This window comes from Sinohyriopsis cumingii, chromosome 19 (assembly GCF_028554795.1).
Source record: "Sinohyriopsis cumingii isolate HCF-2022 chromosome 19, ASM2855479v2, whole genome shotgun sequence".
Taxonomy (NCBI): domain Eukaryota; kingdom Metazoa; phylum Mollusca; class Bivalvia; order Unionida; family Unionidae; genus Sinohyriopsis; species Sinohyriopsis cumingii.
In genome coordinates, this window is record NC_142979.1 from 47,618,474 (window position 1) to 47,641,132 (window position 22,659).

A 22,659-nucleotide genomic window follows, 5' to 3' on the forward strand; every position below is an offset into this window, starting at 1 on the left:
CTGACTGACAAAGAGACAGACAACAGGTAGATAGATAGACAGACAGACAGATATCACAGACACACAGACAGATCTATTGATCAATCGATCGATAGATAGATACAATTTAATGACAAAGGAAATAAACTATCAGATATTCTATATGATACTGGTGTTTGGATATACTGTACACAAAGTGTTTTCTGTGTATTTAAATTATTCTTTGGTTCCAAATGATGAAAGTTCATTTTCTTCGGTACAGAGGTTCGTGTGTTGTTTGAAAATAAGGTCAAGTGCCATCAATAGCCAAGCATACTGGCATCCATTGCTTTTTGATGGCCATTCAGCCTGTTTATATTTACTTTCCAGAAAGAACATAAACTAATTTAGCCTAGTGGTATTCAGATTTATGATGAAATATTGGCCCTGTGGTAGCTCAAGCATACAATGAGTAAATATATTGGTCTATACATCCAGATAAAATGGAAACCATAAACTTGAAATATTCAACAAGTTCTTCTCCTTGCCATTACAAATATGCTGAAAAATGAATGGAATAGAAAATACAAGTAAAACCTGTTATAATGTGATAATCGGGGTCCAAAGAATAACATCGCAACATATTAAGCGGGGTCACGTTAACAAATGTTTTAAAACACTTCCCCATAGAAAATGTGCATTGAAATTTCAATGTCATCTGTTGTAACTAATCTCTTGATCATATATCATTTGTTTTGGAAAATTATGGAAGTTAAGGCAACATTAAACTCAGTGCTGGGATTAAAAATCTGCTAGGGATACAAATATTCGGCTTTACCAAGAGCATGTATTTGGGATGTTAAAAAGAGAGGTCACCTTATGTTAAAAAGTGTGAGCCATGCTGCCATCGCATTATAAGTGGAATCATGTTATAACGGGTTTTACCTGTCATTTTTATTAAATTTAGAATTAATATAAAAAGTGCTTGGTAACAAAATACGGAGTTTGAAACAAAAGATCAGACTGGACTGAAATTTTCACATGGAGATAATGTCCAGTTTCGTTTATGCTACATCAGTTTATTCAATCAATGATACATCATGACTAGAAATGATGCACTTCATTAACCCATGTATGATGTGCAGCTTTTAGCATTGAATGTAAAGATCCAGATCTCATAAAGTGACATCAGGTCTTTAACAATATTTATAGACCCATATCTGTTCATGTGCCAGCAGATCAGTAACAACATTTATAGACCCAGATTTGATAAAGTGCCAGCAGATCTGTAACAATATTTATAGACCCAGATCTGATAAAGTGCTAGCAGATTAGTAAAAATATTTATAGAACCAGACCTGAAAATGCCAGCAGATTAGTAAAGATATTTATAGAACCAGACCTGAAAGTGCCAGCAGATCTATAACAATATTTATAGACCCAGATTTGTTCGTGTGCCAACAGATCAGTAACAACATTTATAGACCCAGATCTGATAAAGTGCCAGCAGATCTGTAACAATATTTATAGACCCAGATCTGATAAAAGTGCCAGCAGATTAGTAACATTATTTATAGACCCAGACCTGAAAGTGCCAGCAGATAAATAAAAACATGTATAGACCCAGATCTGATAAAGTGCCAGCAGATCTGTAAAAATATTTATAGACCCATATCTAATAAAGTGCTAGCAGATCTGTAAAATATTTATAGACCCAGATCTGATAAAGTGCTAGCAGATCTGTAAAAATATTTATAGACCCAGATCTGATAAAGCGCCAGCAGATCTGTAACAATATTTATAGACCCAGATCTGATAAAGTGCCAGCAGATCTGTAACAATATTTATAGACCCAGATCTGATAAAGTGCTAGTAGATCTGTAACAATATTTATAGACCCAGATCTGATAAAGTGCCAGCAGATCTGTAACAATATTTATAGACCCAGATCTGATAAAGTGCTAGTAGATCTGTAACAATATTTATTGACCCAGATCTGATAAAGTGCCAGCAGATCTGTAAAAATATTTATAGACCCAGATCTGATAAAGTGCTAGTAGATCTGTAAAATATTTATAGACCCAGATGTGATAAAGTGCTAGTAGATCTGTAAATATTTATAGACCCAGATGTGATAAAGTGCTAGTAGATCTGTAACAGTATTTATAGACCCAGATGTGATAAAGTGCTAGTAGATCTGTAACAATATTTATAGACCCAGATCTGATAAAGTGCTAGTAGATCTGTAAATATTTATTGACCCAGATCTGATAAAGTGCTAGTAGATCTGTAAATATTCATAGACCCAGATGTGATAAAGTGCTAGTAGATCTGTAACAGTATTTATAGACCCAGATGTGATAAAGTGCTAGTAGATCTGTAACAGTATTTATAGACCCAGATGTGATAAAGTGCTAGTAGATCTGTAACAATATTTATAGACCCAGATCTGATAAAGTGCTAGTAGATCTGTAAATATTTATTGACCCAGATCTGATAAAGTGCTAGTAGATCTGTAAATATTTATAGACCCAGATCTGATAAAGTGCTAGTAGATCTGTAAATATTTATAGACCCAGATGTGATAAAGTGCTAGTAGATCTGTAACAGTATTTATAGACCCAGATCTGATAAAGTGCTAGTAGATCTGTAACAATATTTATTGACCCAGATCTGATAAAGTGCTGGTAGATCTGTAACAATATTTATAGACCCAGATCTGATAAAGTGCCAGTAGATCAAGTGATTTAAAATATATACAGTAGTCCTCACAATTATGTTCTTCAGGGGAGCCATCAATGTGTACAGCATTATGAGTGAGGTCATCTTATACTCGGATCATTTCTATATCAAAACTATATTCATTCCAAAAATTCCTGTGTTATATGAGGAACAGCACTGTACAGAGATGATATCCATGTTATATGAGGGATAGTGTTATACTGCTATCCATGTTATATGTGGCACAGTGTTATACTGAGGTCCCATCTATGTTATATGAGGGACAGTTTTATACTGAGGTGCTATCCATGTCATATGAGGGATAGTGTTAACTGAGGTGCTTTCCATGATGATACCTGTGTTTTATGTGGAACAGCACTCTACAGATTTGCTATCCATTATATAAAAGGGACAGATCTATACTGAAGTGATATCCATAATGATACCTGTTTGAGGGACACTGAGGTGCTGTCATCAATCAGACCTCTGTTATAAGGACAGTTCTATGCTGAGGTGCAGTTCATGATCATATCTGTGCCATATGAGGAACAGCACCATAATGAGGTGCTTACCATGATGATACCCATGTTATGTGAGGGACAGTGCAATAATGAGGTGATATCCATTATCATGCTAATGTTATATGCAGGACACTAAGGTACTATCTGTTATCATATCTGTCTAATATGTGAGACAGTGCTATACTGAGGTACTTTCCATGATCATACCCATGTTATGCAGGGGACACTGAGATGATGTCTGTGATTATACATGTGTTATATCTGGGACAGTGCTGTACTGAGGCACTATCCATAATCGTACACATGTTATATGAGGGATACTGAGGTGCTATTTATGATCATACCCATGTTTTATGAGGGATTGTACTATACAAAGGTGTTTTATAGTGAGGGTCTACTATAGTTTCAGTGAATAAAATAGATATGATGGCTTATAGTGGCTGTAATACTGAGTTACTGCTATTCATGACTGGCACACAGATCAACATGCATAATTGGTTAAAGTATCTCACATATATATTGGACCACATGCTGTTATAATCCCGTGGGCAGGCCCTTACTAGTTTAAATTGTTTGGCTCTTGCCTATCCTTTTAATTAAATAAATGCCTGGTATAATTATTTGGCATTCACATATAACTCTCCTTTAATTTAGAGCACTTAACTTTTATGGTATCAATTGACGGTAAGTCTTTTGATGGCTTGGTAGATGTGAAATTGCTGTTGTAGATCATAAGTTCAACAAAATGATTTCTATAAAGCTCAGATTTAGTAATGGGATAATTGAGTAAAATATGTAGATTTATATTGGGTGAAAATTTAGCCTAATGGGATTTTAAGATTGAAAACCAAGTTCAGGTAGATGTAAGTGACTGGAGGCAGTGTTTTTAAGGCTATTTTAGTTCCTTGTAAGTAACAGCAACTGTGCTAGGTACCATACATACCTGGGTAATAAGAGTGGGTGGCAGACACTGTGACAGGGTGGATACACACACATTTTTCTTTACTAAAAAATTAGCCTTATAAGTGGAGTGGCTTCACACAAAGGGATCGAATGCGTTTAGATGTTCTGCAATGGTTTAGGACATGGTGGCTTCCTACGATCGTAGAGTAACATCTGTTGAGAGGACTGCACAGCCTGGTGGACTTTTATAGTGAAGCTTTGTTAAACCAGACTCAATAGAGAGGACAGCATAAGCTGGGGACTACTTAAAGTGAATTGTCATTAAACCAGAATGTCCTGGTATCTAAATGATATTTTCTGTGAACAAATTTCCTCTGTATTTTAAAGGAATTTGTTTTCTGGATTTCGCATAATGATGTGGGAAACAAAGATGTCTGGATTAGCATGGTTTTATTGTAACTAAATGACCTGATTTAAACAAAATAAAGTTGATACATAGCAAGCACCCTGATTGTGTTTAGAAAGGTTAGTGACTAATGTATCTACTATTCACAATGCTGATATTATTGGTATCATCTAAAGTTTAAAATAATGATTTGATTTACCATGCTATCCATATCTACCTTGTCTGTAAACAAAGTTTACTACATGTGGTTGAAAATCATACATGTAAATGTTCAGTTACTTGTCACATGGTTGACAGTGGTACATATAAATGTTCAGTTCAATGTCACATAGTCAACAATTGTACATGTACATATTTAGTTACATGTCACATTTTTGGCAGCGGTACATGCAGATGTTTAGTTAAATGTCACATGGTTGACAATGGAACTTGTTAATGTTCAGTTACATGTCACATGGTTGACAATGGTACATGCAAATGTTCAGTTACATGTCACATGGTTGACAATGGTACTTACAAATGTTCAGATACATATCATGTAGTTGACAATGGTACATGTAAATATTCAGTTACATATCACATGGTTGACATTGGTACATGCAAATGTTCAGATACATATTACATAGTTGACAATGGTACATGTAAATATTCAGTTACATATCACATGGTTGACAATGGTACATGCACATGTTCAGTTACATGTCACATAGTTGACAATGGTACATGCATATGCTCAGCCCCAATCTGATGTTATCTGTGTTTAGTATAGAAAATATTGAACAGTTTTAATAGTGCAAAATGATTATACAATGTAGCATGTAAGTAGATTTTTTAAACTTATTAATCCATGTAATAGGATAGGTCTGAATGGGTGCTTAGATCAAATGACAACACAACAGTGTGATGAAAGATGATGACATGTTTTAAAATGAATTAATAAAAAATAATTTTAAAAAAAATTATTAATATATATATATATATATATATATATATATATATATATATATATATATATATATATATATATATATATATATATATATATATAATCTTATGGAATGAAAGTGAGATTCACATAATCTCACGTAATCAAAATGACTCAATTGTACTCAATTGAAACAACAATCAGTTGAAACAAACATGACTCAGTCTATGATTCATAATTATTTGTAAAACTTGCAAATGTGTCCACTGACAAACCACACAACTATCCCGAATTCTTGAGTTGGCCCTCAGTTGTATTGGCCGTGCACACCCTTCATGGATCCACCATGCACACAAGTTCACAAACTAGTGGTTTCATCTTCATATGGCCTTGATGGTTACATCATCTTCCATATCGACACACAGACTGCCAGACAGATAGCCTGAGATACCCGCACACACATATGCACTGACAGCACACAGTTCTCCTAAATTGGGTTGGCACACTTGTATTGGCCACACCCACCCTTCGTGGATCCACCATGCACACAGACATACGTATAAACATACATACAGACAGCCCATGACAGCTACAGGCAGCCCTAAACAGCTTCAGACAGCCATAAACAGCTTTAGACAGCCATAAACAGTTACTACAATAAAACCAAACTGGTCATAATAATAGGTTTGGAATTAATATGTATGGACACAGGCTATTAAATTAAACTCTAATAGCAACTTGTAAATCAAAAGTTCACAACGTTTCAAATCTGCATAGTAGTATAGGCATCATTTCACAATACAATGTTAAAAACTGAATAAGCTTCACATATCAAATAAAATACAAATGTAACAGTTACCCCCTACGGCTGAAGAACATAAATGGAGAACGTTCACTCCTTGACAAGATCCATAGACCAGTGTGTCAGTTAGAAATGGAACTTGCCTTAAATGCACAGGAGAGTGAGTATTAGTCAGGGTAAAATACTCATGCTTACCATGCTTTTAGTAACTCTCACCACAAGCAGTCTAAGACGAGGTACATGCTAGTTCAGTTGGTTACCTAGAAAAACAATTATTCATCCTAGGTAACGTTGTACGCATGTACGACGAAAATGATCAAATCATTCTAAGGCAAAACCAAGTTATTTCTTGCCTTATTCTGTGATAATCCATACCACAACAGTGTTAGGGAAAATAATGTAACCATTGTCTGTCTGTCTGTGTGTCTATCCATTCATCACATTATTCCATATCACAAATGGGGTTACGGGCATGTAGTGCTACCATTATTTATCCGTATATGGATCAATTCATTCATCCATGACATTATTCAATCTCACAATAAGGGTAGGGCATAATGTGCAGTCAATAATGTCTTTCAATTCATTCATCCATGACATTATTCAATCTCACAATAAGGGTAGGGCATATTGTGCAGTCAATATTGTCTATCAATTCATTCATCCATGACATTATTCAATCTCACAATAAGGGTAGGGCATATTGTGTAGTCAATATTGTCTATCAATTCATTCATCCATGACATTATTCCATATCACAACAGTGTTATGACATATAATGCTGCCATTGTCTGTCCATCTATATGTCCATCCATCCATCCATCCATCCATCTGTCACATCCTGGTTAAGTTCTGTGTTGTTGCCAGTTTCAGGTAGTGTGGTTGGTCATCTGTGTTTCATGAACACTTTCTAGCTTTGTTTGAATAACTTTACATTTCATCAAAGTTATGTCAAGATCTAAGTATTTTAATTTCTGTTCATATATTACAGGAGATTCTTAATGAGAGGTTGAGGGAGAGAAGAGCGGAATTTGATTTCTCAGGCCTCGAGACTGCCAATATCATGGAAGACCTCAAGGTTGTTATATTCATTCCTTTGATTCATTTCTTAGTTTCGTTTAAGTTTTCATGAAACTTGTCAGCTCATACTCTATTTCAGCTACATGCTGCTTTCATATATATATATATATATATATATATATATATATATATATATATACATTTACTGTATATGCTTGCTCATAAGTCAACACTTTTTATTCAAAATTTGATTCATGCAGAGGAGGGTCATCTTAGTCACAACATACCAGTACAAAAATTTAATAAAACCATGGGTAATATCAGAAACTCTAGATGTTTAATGTACATATGAAATAATGTCAATTTAGATATTTTGACATTTTCAAATCTCTATTCCCATCCAGAAATTCATATATGGTATGCGCTGTGTTCATTATGATATTAATTACACAATACTTGTATCTGTATTTATTCTGGATTTTAATCAGTTTAAAATATTAAATTAAATATTGCCCACAACAAAGTGAAGTGTCCATCAATGCTGTTTACTATGGGTATTTACAAATAAGTATGTTGTTTCTATTTTTATGTAAGTCCAAACAACCCTTATTTGTATTGTTCTATGTTTGCTGTATAAGCAGTGTGTTTCATGCAAAAGGTTTCAGTTTGATTTGTATTTGACTTTTTCATAAACCTTCAGATTGTAAAGGCATCAGGCACTTTGTTTTCCCATTTGTCAGCTTCTTTAAATGAGCTGCAAATGTGACACATCTTCAGTGCCCAAGTATAACTCTATTATTCAGTTAACTGGGGGTGCTTCTTTTGAGAAATTTAACAACTATCATTGTGTATCTGACATTAATCCCTTAGCATATAAAGGCATGTAAAGGCAGTACCCAGTTTGTTTTCTCAGTTGATAATCCTTTGATTGAGCCTTGAATTAGATGCTTGTTCAGTGCCAGACATCTTTGCAAACCAAGGTTCCAATGTGTTAACCCTTAATTACCTTGGTGGATTGATAAGATAATTAAGTGCTTCTGGTCTGTGAATTTCATTGGAAGTGGTGGCAGGCACCAAATTCAATCAGAATCAAGTTGTTTAAATTTTGAACACTGTTCCTACTTGATCGATACAAGGGAGCACGCAACTGGAATGAACTGATAAATAAGTCTGTATTTTTACAAATACATCCTTTCTTTCAAATACACCTGTAATGGCTTCTCTCTGGGGGTATGTAGTCTTACTTTTGATATTAAACTTACAAAATATCCTTTTGAAGTTAATTACCTCTACCATTTCTGGCTGATGTACATTAAGTAACAATGTACACTGTTACATGCTGTTGGTTAGTTGGCATTACACGCTAAGGGAGACAACTAATGAAATCTAATAGCTGTCACTTTGACAAAGCACTCAAATATCTGATTGATCCACCAAGGTGTAGATAGGGTTAACATATCAGAACCTTGGCTAGCAAAGATGAGTGCCAGATTGAGTCCTATATTCAGTTACTTCTTGGTGTTTATTTTATCTCCCTTGTGATCATGCCACACAATTGATAACTGTTCAGATGTAGTGATTCTTTAATGGGATTTCACAGCAATGTTAAAGTGACCCTTACAGATTTCAATTAGCTCTGTCTCTGCATAAATAATGACCCAAGTTTGAATCATCAGCATGCTGTTAGTTACTGTTGACACATGGATATTGTACCTTATGAGTTGCTAATCTTTGCTTAAGTTTCACCAAATTGGTGAAAAGAAATATAATGTTTATAAAGGAGGATTTAAGTTAAAAGTTATAAACTTTGCAGAGAAACATAATAACTGTGCCACAGAATATAAATTTAGTTTGTTTACTTTTCCATAGTGGAACTCTTACTCACTGACAACATTTTTAAAGTCACTTCTTACAGGTGGATTTGTTTTGCAAACTAGTCTCACTGACTTACAGGGACTGCTCCATTGGCCTAGTGGTTAGAGCATCTGCCTTTGATGCAGTAGGTCGTGGGTTTTATCCCTGGCCGAGTCATACCAAAGACTTTCAAAAATTGTACTGACAGCTGCCTTGCTTGGCGCTATGCATTAAGAGGTTAGTGTTTGAACTGGTTGTCCTGGTGTCAGGATAATGTGACTGGGTTGAACATCATGCTACATACCTGTGGCATGATGCCCCAGTGCTAGACATCACTATAAACTGTCACACTGCAGACATCGTAGCGATATGACTGAAAAATTGTTACAGCTGCATTAAAAATCCAGATCACACACACACATACACACACTGACTTACAGGAGGGTCAAAGAAAAATGAGCTTTTTGCAACCCCAAAATGAGGGGAAGGGGGTTGGTGATGGAGGTTCATAGAGTCATCTTATATTTGGGTATATATGGTAATCACAAATTATCTCCCTTTGATTATTTTTGTGGAGAATTGTTTGCTATTTTTTACTATTACTGTCCCATGTATGTTTATAACAGTCTTGGATTTTTCAGGATTTAAGGATAGTATTGATGGTTTTACTGTTGCGAAGTAACATCTTCAGTGGCTTTACTGACAATTTTTTTCTCACCTTCACCGAGGTCACTTCTAGTGATGTTTTTGCTGGTATTAAAACTCAAATACCTGTTTCACCAGCTTCACTAACATGTTATTTTTCTGGAAAAACTCATTTTTCAATAGTAAAACCATCACTAGGGTCCTAAAATCCTTAAATACAAGTCTGTAATCCCCCCAAGCTAAACTAGGAGCTGTGGTACTCAGTGGTTAGCATACCAGACTCATGACAGAAGGGGTGCAGGTTTGAGCCCAACCTTTGGACCAGCCTGTGTCAGCTAATAATGTGTATCCTTGGGCAAGAAACTTTACTCCTGTTGCCTAATGGCACTAAATAACCTACTTGTGTTGCTGCACCATAAAACAGTTCGAGTCTCGGATTCAGCTAATGTGGGTATGTGAGAAAGCTTGCCAGTTAAGCTTCTCGTGGGTCGGTGGTTCTTTCCTGGGTTTTCCCGGGTTCTTCCTCCACCATTTATACTGGCCGCCATGTATAGTGTATCTTGTGCTGGAAATTGGTGTTAAACCCTACAACAAACAACAACAACAAGCACCATAAAACCCCAAAACCTTTCACCTTTCCTGTGAAACATGAAGAAGGTGACTATGTTAGGGACTGTTTATTGACAGAGTTAGATATTATAAATCAATGAATGAATGAGTAAGTTTTGTGCATTTTTTTATATCCTTGATTCTTTTCATTTTTAACATTGGTATGGGTTGCAAGCTGTCAGTGGGTGGGTGGGAAGTAAGCAGAACTATAGTCTGCAGAAGAAGCTGGGTTATAAAGGGGCCAGTTTAAGGGAGCTTCACACTGTTATGTGGCGATTAACATTAAAACAATTAATGATTTCAGGTTATTAGGTCATGACCTATTTTTTATGACACAAGGTATGAAATTGTGTCAAATTTACCAATCTATGTACAGCATATTATTTTGTCAGCAGTAGATCTTTTCTATTGAACTAATTCTCACCAAGTTATGGCAGGCAAAACACATGATTGATTGTGGATAATATTTTACATATTATTTGAACAATACATTTCATTAGAATGTAAATTTTCTTGATTAATTATTTAAATTATCCTTTCAGCGTGCCCCTCCTACCCGGTCTTTTCAGGGAAGACTTGCCCTTTCACAGCAATCATGTCGCTTTGAACTCCCTATGGACATGCAACTTCTTGAAAGTAAGTTTGATTTCTTTCCCTTTGTTGCATTGTAAAGGGTTAAAGGTTAAAGGTTAAAGTTTTCTTGATCCAACTAGTTGCACACATTGGGATAAACCAAATCCTCATTGTGTATTGACAAACCTCCTTGTGTATTGACAAACCTCCTTAATTTTAAATGCGTGACAGTAAGCAACTTAATTTACATATGCAAAGTAAGAAATGCTATAGTATATTTAAGCTGACAATGTACTTGAACATTGGTTGATGTAGTTTGTTTGTATGAAATGTTCACAAATTCTTTGATAACTACAGAAGCAATATTTGAGTTTAAGTGAGTACTCATGTTTAGTAGAGACGACTTCAAATCAGTAAGTCCACCATCAGTGGGATGCTAGTCCATCAAAGTGACGAATTCTTGTAACCAATTACACATAGGTCAGCTGGAGAAATCAAGGTTAAATGCCCTGCTGAAGGGCATAAGAAGCAATGAAACCAGAGCCTATGATCCCATGATCTCAGCAGTGTCAACCAATATGCTGCCATGTGCTGCAAAAAAGAGGAAATTGGAAACATGAATGTCTTGTCTAAAAATCTTAAAGTAAAACCTTCCAATTACAAAAGCTAGTTGCCCTGGGGGAAAAGTTGGGTTAAATTTACTGTTCCACATAACAATGGGTATGACCAAATTTGGCTATGTTTAAAATGCTATGTTATCTGGGGGTGGGGTAAGGGGTGGAATATGAATTTGTATGTACAATAATGTACCATAAATTTTACAATGTACATGATAATTCTTCATACATGTACAAGTTATAAGTGTTAGTTTACCATTCTGCTTATCATTACTACCTTATTTACTTCTGTAAACTATACATGCAGAGACCTATATCAGCCATTGCATGATGTGTCAACAGATCAGGGTCATCACTGATCATTATTAGCAAACAGCTTAGATCCACATGTATCCTATGATGGGTTTTCTTTTGTTTACTGTTAGGTATGCGATGTACACAGGTTAATTTGCTTATTGATGGGTTTCTGCCGTTCACTGTTTGGTATGTGATGTAGTAGACACAGTTGAAATGTTTGATGATGTTCAGTATTGTGGGCTTCTGGTATTTACTGTTAGCTAGGCATGTGTTGTACACAGGTTTATTTGGTGATTGATCATATCTGCCGTTCATTGTTAGATATGCGTTATACATAGGTTTATATGGTTAATGATGTGCCCTTCCATGGGTGTCTGCTTTGATTGTTACCCATGTGTTGTACACAGCTTTGGTTATGATGATCGTTCTGCTGTTCAATGTTAGGTATGCAGTGTACACAGGTTTATATGTACTCTGTATGGATTTATGTTGTTCATTGTTAGGTATGTGTTGTACATAGGTTTACATGGTTAATTATGTACCCTTGATGAGTTTCTGCTTTTCACTCTTCTAAGGCATGAGTTGTATACAGCTTTAAATGGTTGATGATATCATTTTCTGCGGTTCATTGTTAGGTATGCATTGTACACAGGTTTATATGTATTCTCTAATGATTGTTGCCGTTCACTGTTAGGCATATGTTGTACACAGCTTTAAATGGTTGATGATGTGCCTGTCTATGGGTACATTTCTGTTCTTTGCTGTTCAGTACTTGTACACAGGTTTATTTGTTTTTCAGTATACCCTCCTTATAATGGATTTCTGCTTTCCACTATTTAGTATATGTCATATTAGTGATGTACCTTTCTCTGTTCCAGCAATGAAGCCAGAAGAATATATCAGGAAACACTGTAAAATTACATCTAGACGCAAGACCTTGTACAAGCAAATTTTCCTCAAACACAAAGACAAAACGGGGGTTATCTTACTTAAGGTATGCATAAAACAAAATTCTACTAATAATATTCTTATCATGTATCAAATGCAAGAAAATCGCGTTAATGGTGCATGTATTTAAAATTTTATATAGAAGCAGTGGAATCGAAGAATTTCAGATTTTTGCCATTGTGAACTTTATCACAGAAAATAACATCTTTGCTAAATTATGAGAAAAGTATATTCAAAAAGTCTGGTTGATATGCAACGGTGTTCTCAACCTTTTTGGGCCATGACCCTAATAAATATTTTTTATGAGCCTTATGACCCTGTTTCCACATTTTTATAAGTTTTGCCACACTAAAAAAAATATCCTTGAGACCCTCTGCCTCCCTCTAGAACATCCTTGTAACCCTGATTTGGGACACAACCTGGGGGTTGGAAACCACTGCTATACCAGATTAAATACTTTTATAAATGCCTTGTTCAATCCTACATTGATTACTTATATATAATATTGCAAAAGGAAACTGTTGCCAAACTCACCTTATAACAAGCTATTCAAACATCTGAAATGAATATTTAGGATTATCTCTGGTGAAAATTATACAGATGCCATTCAAGCAAAAGACCAAATAAGAATAATTTCAGTTAAAGAAAAGATATTTATGTCAAAATCTAAACATAGATACAAAATTTAAAACTGGGATTGTCTCCCTTATCTACAGAACATTGTCTACATAAAGCAACAAAATGTTCTAACTCTTTATGATTGGCATTGACTAAATGCAAAAATTTAAAAAAAAACAAGAAAGAATTATTTAAGAAACGGTTTGCATATTCTGGCTCTTTGATCAAAATCATTGAGAAAAGAATGATCATTAAATAGTTTTCATTAAAAAATACAAAATGGCTAAATGATGCATCAGTGTGATTCATAATTTATGCTTTCTTTCTTTCTTGTAAAGCTTCATTGTAAATACTTGTACAGAGCAGAGGTTGACAAGGTAGATTAGAATGTTTGTAAACATGTTTGGTTACCCTTCTAAATATGAATACATTATTGTTATTGTTATTAGAATGTTTGTAAACATGTTTGGTTACCCTTCTAAATATGAATACATTATTGTTATTGTTATTGTTATTATTATCAAACTTTCATGTAAGTCTTTAGCTATAATTAGGAAAAATCATGTTTTCTTCATATCATATACACAGTGGTACAATGGTTTTTGCCATTCATGTGGAAATTGTCATTGGTACAATGGTTATTGCCATCCATGTGGAAATTGTCATTGGTACAATGGTTTTTGCCATCCATGTGGAAATTGTTCCAAGTGTAATGTAATTGAGCTATCACCCTTTGAGACTGAATGAGATTTAAGAAATAACAAACACATATGTGAGTGATAATGAAAAAACATGTATTATCTTCTCGTACTGATGATTATAAAATAAAGAAACAGGACACTGAAATAAATATAAGAGTACATAGTATTGACACAATGGAAAACAATGAAGAAGAACAAATAAATAATTATTTGGAATATTCATTGACTCTGTGACATTATCTTAGATAGTCAAACACTACAGTGCCTCTTGTCTCTATAGTCAACCACTATACTGACATTTCTCTTTATATTCAAACACTATACTGACATTTCTCATACATATGGTCAATGTTTATTTGACATTTCATATGATGCTCTTGACTCACTTTCCTGGCTCAGTCACTTTAACCGCCCAGGCTTTCCATGCACACACACTTTGGCACTTCTCCTGGCAGTCTTTCATCTCTCCTTACTACAGCAGTCTCTAGCTTCATCTAACTAGCTTGCACCCAGTTATTCACACCTAATTATCCACACCTAGTTATTCACACCTAGTCATCCACACCTAGTATGATCCACACCTAGTCATACACACCCAGTAATCTACACCTAGTTATCTACACCTAGTATGATCCACACCTAGTCATCCACACCTCTTGTTATCCACATCTAGTCATCCACACCAAGTTATCCACACCTAGTTATCCACGCCTAGTCATCCACACCTAGTCAGCTGAATACGAAAAAACAACTTTCCAAATAATCTGTTTTCTGATTATCATTCATATTAATACCATCTGAGCATTTCAATCGAACCAATATCAATACAACTTATGTACAACATTCTGTAATGTACAGATGACATACCATTGATTGGCTAAATTAAAAAAATATGATACGCTAAAACTCTAATATATATACAAACATCTTCAATATTAGTTATACCGGTAATAGCGACAAAATAACCTACAAACAGGAGTACTGTATATATGCTTTTATCTCTATCAATAATCTGAACCGTACCATCTCTCACTACCAAATTATATAAGCCGTATACTCTTGGTGAATTAAACTAAAAGTATGATAAAGTGATTTAAGCCTATATTATAACATTGAATGTATTTTGCAAAACTGACCATTAATTTGAACTAAAAAGAATACACCTCACCCAACTCATTGGCTCGAACTAGGCAAAACATAATGGCAGTCCTGCCCCAGTAGCTAAATGTATAAAGAGCTTCTCTCCAATAGCTGTCCCCTCAAGATCCCTAAGTAATATATACATAGTCATGCATGGTAAACATGTATTATGCATGTGCCGCACAAGCAATGTAGGCATACATGATGCAAGGAAAAGTACTCTTACAAAAATACTATGGTGTGCAAAACATGTCACCTTAATAATACTGGAATCTATGGTGGTCTAGCCAAGCCATATCAGATATTTTGTGACAGAAGGTTTGGGTTTTTTTTTTAGGTTTTCATTACCTGTTCATAAATTGCTTCTCTAAATAAAACAAAAATAGAAAATTGCACAAAATGCTCGTGACAATAAATATTGTAAAATGTGCAGTTTGAACAAAATTAACTTGATGAATATTTTGTTGCAACTTCATTTTTGTTGTTTGTTTTAATTCTTTGCCATGTTGATGATTTTATGTAGGAGATTGTTAAAAGAAAATGTTTGAGAAATATATTTTTTATGGTTGGCTGTATATAATTATTCATGTCAACTCAACTGCAGACAATATAGACCCTGATCGCCATTGCATAATATGCCAGTAGACCAGGGTCTTTGTTGTTTGTTAAACTGAGTACCCCTAACAAACTTCATAGACCCCAATCTGACAGTGCATTATGCAATGGCAAATCTGGGTCTGTACCAGTTTGCAGTTTATCTTGCCTTAAAAGTGAATATATATGGTGTATTCTTTGGGAATGCTTGGAAAATTTGATTAATGAAACAAAATACAGAGCATATTATCAACTCGTCAGATCAAATTCTATGTTCTCGTAAAATCCGCATATAATTAGCAAGGATTACAGACAGAATCTTTGAATTATTGTAAGATTATAAAGATTGTTTTATATATGACATCCTTTTTTGGTTTGCTTACTCTGAATCCAAACATAGACCTTTATCTGCTATCACATAATGCACTAGCAGATGAGGGTCTATACTGATTATTCCCAATAAATTGCATAGACCCTGATCTGCTGGTACATTATGCAATTGCAGATATGGGTCTGTGCATTTTTACACTTGGACTTATCATCTAAGCAAGTATATACAGTACATGCTAGCATTTTCTGTTTTGCCATTTCAGGATGTTGAGAAGTCACTTAAGGATGTATTGGTGAACACAATATCTTCAGAACAAGTGACCGAAATATGTGATGTACTGCAATTAAACAATGATACAAAGATAGATCAGACCCTATTCTCAGGAATCGCAGCCTTTGCAGAGAGAGTTCTTTACCCCAAGTTTGTGTAAGTTTAGAAATATTTTCTCAATTCTTTTATGTAATAATTTATGATGTTAAAAATATTAAAACACTTGAATTACTAAGAAGCAAATCTAACTACTGAAATTATTAGGTTTCATAAATTTCAGAAAAAAAATGAGTATAATCGTGATATTCATTTCAGTTCATATGGGAAAATATACTAATATGTTTTTTTAATTTTTTTATTTTTATCAGACTGACAAAGACTTTTAATGATGTTACATTTGGAAACATAAGATGTAACAGTGATTCATTTTCTGATGCAATGACATTTGATTTTATATGTTAAATTTAAAAATAAAAACTATAAAATTGACCCATAAAACAACCCATGAGTGATGCAGTCCTTGCCTATATCATTTCTTCAGCAGCAACACTTGTATCAATGTTACATTTTATTTTATGCTACTTGGTAAATTAACATATTTTCAAAGAGAAATAATTTTGATAATTTTCTGGAGGGAATTATCAATTTTATTTTTTCACTCAAGAACTTTTTTCAGCAGACATTGATGACATATTGAATATAGACTTTCATCTACTATGTTGTTAATTGTTTGGCACATGTCAACCTGTCACACAAGAGAACTACCTTCAAATCCCACAATTAACTTAATTAGTAAATATTTTCAAGAATGTCCTTTCTTACATTGAATTAGGAAAGAGAATTTTGTTTGTACTGATATTTTCTGTGTGAATATACCCAAAAAACAGTAGAAAATAAATGGTAAATCAATGACCATATTATTAAGAAATGTGCCACTTAAGTCTTTTATCCATTTAAATTTATATCTTTTATAAATAACTGTATGAATTAAAATTCATCTTAAAAGTTTTTAAATTCTTTTACAGCACGGAAGAAACGGCAGACATGCAGGAATATCAGCGAGAAAAGATAGAATGTGCAGATTTTAGTGCTTTGGACTGGAAATTCCATGGAGTTAAAGTGAATGATGCTATGCACAGACTGTTGAAAATGCTGGCTTGATACTGACCTTGTCTCAGTCATGTGACAAATGTGACCTCTTTCTACACTGATCTGTTACAAGTAGTGGATTTTAGTGTTCAGTTGGAGCATTCAGGAAATTCATAATTTTTTGGTTAAATTTACGAACAGTAGGGTGGTAATTTTTTGTTGAAACATAGGACCAGTCTAGTTAGGATGAAGATGGAAGAATGTTAAAGGACAAATAGGTGCAAGTCAGGACCATGGAGTCATACATTATTTTGATATCCTAAATGAACAAAATATAATTTAAAACCAAAGTATTTTCAGCATGGATAAAAATTGCATGCCTGCTATTATATTTTGTTGCTCTAGGTCATGAAAATTTATTGATTCTATTGTCCAGACTCATTGACCAATTTTGGCAGAAATTGTGTCAACAGTTTTGCTTCTTTCTTACTTTTTTTTTTGTCCTTGAGAGATATGTAATTGAATCCATTTCAGTTACACTCATTATCATTTTATTTTCATTTTTAATTAACTGCCACTTAACTCCCTTAAGCACAGCACTAACACACCATAAAAACATCTAAAATTGGATCTGACAATAAACAGATTATCTCTTTGTTTAGTTTGCTATTGTCACCCAGTTTAGGCACAGACTGTCAACTCCTACAAAAAATTGAGATTCCATGAAAAGTGGTTAAAAAGCCCCCAAAAATAATAGAGGCATAATCTTTTGACCCATCTTTCGAAAATAAAATGTGGTAAAATAATGATAAAAGATTATGCAGGCTAATTATTTTATAATTTTTTTCCCTTTTAATAGCAACTGTACACTGTACACTGCACTACAAATATGCACTTTACCCTTCTTTTAGCTGAAAAGAGAAACTTTGTTTCATAATGGGATGGCAAATTACCAGAAGAATAGAATGAGATTATAATAATGGCCAAGTAAAACCATTTTGATTACCAATCAAAAACATCAGATGTAATGGTGAGGAGATAATGTTCTTCGCATAATTTACAGAGCCAAGAGTTCTTGCTATCAGGACTTTCACTTTCTGGTCCTGGAGATAGTTTTCTAAACATCAGACTCTTAAGTTTTTAGAAAATAAGACCAAGGACATACATTTTCAAAATCATATAGAGAACTAACTTTAAATTTAAATCCTACATTTAGGCAGTATGTAAAGGGAAGTTCATCTCTTAAAATCTCAAATCTTGCATGCACAGTAATTATTGTTTGTGTTGAAATAGGATAGAACATTTCTTTAATGCAAGAACTCATTACTTTTCAAGTGCTAAGTGACTACATTTATTGTATTTTGTTGCATTAATAATATTATTTTTGTTAGAAATCATACACAGAATTTGTGATCAATCAAATTATAAATTAAATTACAAATTTAATCTATTGGGTTCACTTTATGAAAACAATATGAATTTCAAGATCAGTCAGAATTAAAAAGCAGGAATATATTTTGTTGTGGATAATGTAAAACAGTCTTATGAAGAATACAAAATTAATACATTTTCCAGACCCTTTTAACCAGAATTTGTATTGGCTAAAATTATGTCATGTGACATATAAAAAGGAACTACTTTAACTACAAGACTTTGGGTTTCTACATTTAACTACATACTATTATGACATACATGTACATTTACATATTTGTGAATCTGTCACCCCTGTCATTTCAGATTTGTTTTGATTAAAAAAAATTCACTTTGATTTTGACCAGAGAAACTTATAAATTATATAAAGGTTAATGGTTAATGACTCTATCATGTGCAGCAAATTCAATGGAAAGTCAATGTAGACTGTTTTCAAGATCTCTAAAATGACATATATTAGTGTAAATGTAGAAAGATGCATGGTCTCCAGATGATGTTTTGACTTTTGTACTCATGCACCCTGCTGGTCTGCTTTGATGATATTTGTAAACAATGGTAATTTATTTCAAGAGTTTTGTCACTAATTGTATAATTATTTGCAATTATAAGAATCAAATGTCCTGTTTTACAGATTAAAAGAAATCTTGAAGGTTAACAATCAATTACACACTGCATAAATGACAATAGATAATTTTCAAACTTCATGAATTTATGAATCTTGTAAAATCTGAAGTTCAGTTTTTAAATAATGTGACTGAAGACAGTGGAATAGACTTCATTAGATTTAGAGTTATAAAGGGAGATAACTCTTTCAAATAAAGATGCAGTGCTTTGTCCACAGCTTTAAGTGTAATCATGGGACATAATGGCATGTGAATATAGTACTGGCCAATATAATGCCAATTAAAACTTAGGTACTAAATTTATGAAGATAAATATTTGCAAGAAAACTTCAGGAAGGTAAATTTTTAAAAAGAAACATAAACATGTAGTATTAAAAGATATAAGGTAAATTCTTTAAAATGTATATAAAATAAAAGATATGTGGTAGGAGAAATGCTTCATGTTTACTACTTTAGAGTCTTCTGGTTGCATCACAATTGTAAAAGTTCTCGCAGTTATACTTATCGTCCTTGAGTTTCCAAAACTTAACAGTATGGTTTTTAAATCTGTTTGGTGTATGAATGCAAAATGATGCTCTGTGACTGGAATTCCATATGCTAACAATGTACATTGTATATAAGAATATTTTTTGATATCTGAAGAAAATTGTTCTTTGACTAAATTCATCTGATTGCCTATAGTAGAAGTGTTTAATATCGGAAAGTCTCTTGTTACATGAGTGTCACAGAGTCCTTATATATGTACCCTTTCAAAGCCCCCATATATGCATTTAAAAGTCAAGGGCAACTGCAAGCAACAAAGTGTCTATGTTGTTTATTCTACTGATTAATACTAACAAAATGCATAGTTCTAGATCTGCCAGTGCATTATGTAGTTCTGAGTCAGTGCATTATGAAATTCTGGATCAATGCATTATGCAATTCTGGGTTTAATGCATTATGCAATTCTGGGTCAATGCATTATGTACTTCTGGGTCAATGCATTATGCAGTTCTAGGTCAGTGCATTATGTACTTCTGGGTCAATGCATTATGCAGTTCTGGGTCAGTGCATTATGTAGTTCTAGGTCCGTGCATTATGCAGATCTGGGTCAGTGCATTATGTAGTTATGGGTCAATGCATTATGCAGTTCTGGGTCAGTGCATTATGTAGTTCTAGGTCAGTGCATTATGCAGATCTGGGTCAGTGCATTATGTAGTTATGGGTCAGTGCATTATGCAGTTCTGGGTCAGTGCATTATGCAATTCTGGGTCAGTGCTTTATGCAGTTCTGGGTCAGTGCATTATGCAGATCTGAGTCTGTGCAGTTTGCAGTTGGACTTGACTTATAAGTAAGTATATCTATCATATCAACCTGCAGTTATTTGTATTGAAAAGTCACAACTCTCATTTGTCGTTCAGTTACATGGCCATGTGCAGATGATGAATTCAGAGTCGATACAGCCTTGAAAAAAATATTAGATATAAAATGTGGAAGATCATGCAATTTGATTCTGTAATAGGGTTATTTTGTCAATTATTTTTATTGACCTTTATCATGTCCTGTAAATTACCCTCTATACTCAGTTATAAGTCAAGTCCAACTGTGAAACAACATAAACTCTGATCAGCTGTCACATAATGCACCAGCAGATTTGGGTCTATTTTGCTAAAGCTACTGATTTCTCTAAACAAACAGCATAAATCCTGGTTTGCTGGTGCATTTTGCTATAGCAGTTCTGGGTCTGTGCATTTTGCAGTTGGATTGGACTTATAAGTGAACATATATGGTACATGAATTTTCATTTGAGAATTTCCATCAGTTATTATTAAAGACTGATAAATATAATTCTTGACTTTTTTTTTTTCTTACATATTTGTATTCAAGTATATCTTTATATAAAATTCTGAGATGATTCTGATGCATGAATTTATTCAAAGATATATATATATATATATATATATATATATATATATATACACACTCAGTCATAAAAAAAAATCAAAAATTGTGATCTTTACTTGCGTAATATATGTACAAGACTGAGATTATATTGCTTTCAAACATATTGAATAAGTTAGTAAATATTATTTAAGAATCTTCAAACTACTATATTTGTTTGTAATTGTAGTATATGCTGTACAGATGTTGTACTTTTGTTTTGCAATAAAAAATAAATTGTTTTAACAAGAAAAAAGACATCAGAATGAATGAGTTTTTTTAGGGAAGGAAATGAGGTAGTCATTTATTATGTGGATATTTTTCTATTCATAATATTTTGATTTTAAAATTTCTTTCTTGAAATAATTTGACTTTTAGCAGACTTAAGTATAACATATAAGATCTTTGACAGAAGATTTGAAACATGATTGTTAAGTTTATCCAAATCAATATAGATACCAAAGTTAGAATATTAAGATGTTGTCCAATTACAAATGGCAAAATAAATATTTAGAACAATTTTATAAGAAATGAGTGAGTTATAGACATATTTATTTTTCTGATAAAGTAAAGAACAAATAACTTTGTTCTGATCATTAAATTTCTGATGTTATTTAAGTAATTTTCTTGGATTATCTTTCCTTTCTATCAAACATAGAATATACAAACCTTTACATTTACAATGTTTTCCTGTAGATGCATCATTTGACAATTATTTCACCATGAGACTGAAAGATTTTCAACTTTAATTTTCTTTTTACATTGTTTTAGATATTGTTCTTATTTTCTTTGATGCACTTTTAATATTTTTATGATAATTTATAATGAAGAAAGAGAGGGAGGGAGAGAGAGGGATAAGGAAATTTTGTTCAGCTAGATACAAAAATTGAATAAATTATTTTATATGACTTTCGAGCCACTTGTAATTTATGAGAAAGCTACCCAATCTATTAATGATAATGAACTTGGATGATGGAGTTACTGCAGCTAAATTGGTAGAGCCTTGGACTTGCATTTCAAAGGTTGTGGGTTTGATACCCACCCAGGTCAGTTGCCTCATTGTGTGTCCTGGGAAAGGCACATATCTTCCATTTTCTTTCTTACAATATACCCAATAATATGTTAAAATTGCCACAAAAAAAC

The 22,659-nt window shown here is 33.5% G+C and overlaps 1 protein-coding gene and 1 long non-coding RNA gene across 12 annotated transcripts in view; one reads left to right on the top strand and one right to left on the bottom strand.

The window, feature by feature from the left end:
- Positions 1-22,424, top strand: part of LOC149775651 (uncharacterized) — a 211,960-nt gene extending 189,536 nt beyond the window's left edge. For 10 of the 11 annotated variants that reach the window (XM_089943846.1, XM_089943847.1, XM_089943845.1 and 7 more), the window contains 5 exons: positions 7,228-7,314; positions 10,907-11,000; positions 12,730-12,845; positions 16,446-16,609; positions 17,479-22,424. In XM_089943846.1, coding sequence (XP_089799972.1) covers positions 7,228-7,314; positions 10,907-11,000; positions 12,730-12,845; positions 16,446-16,609; positions 17,479-17,614 — 597 coding nt within the window. In that variant the 3' untranslated portion in view covers positions 17,615-22,424. The remainder of the gene's footprint in view (positions 1-7,227; positions 7,315-10,906; positions 11,001-12,729; positions 12,846-16,445; positions 16,610-17,478) is intronic. The other variant, XR_016416548.1, reaches the window with a different exon arrangement.
- LOC149775652 (uncharacterized) lies at positions 11,007-15,396 on the bottom strand. Its single transcript, XR_016416550.1, has 3 exons — positions 15,287-15,396; positions 13,334-13,356; positions 11,007-11,528 (listed from the first exon to the last, which is right to left on the bottom strand). It is a non-coding gene; the product is annotated as an uncharacterized LOC149775652 (long non-coding RNA).
- Positions 22,425-22,659: the final 235 nt, after the last annotated feature.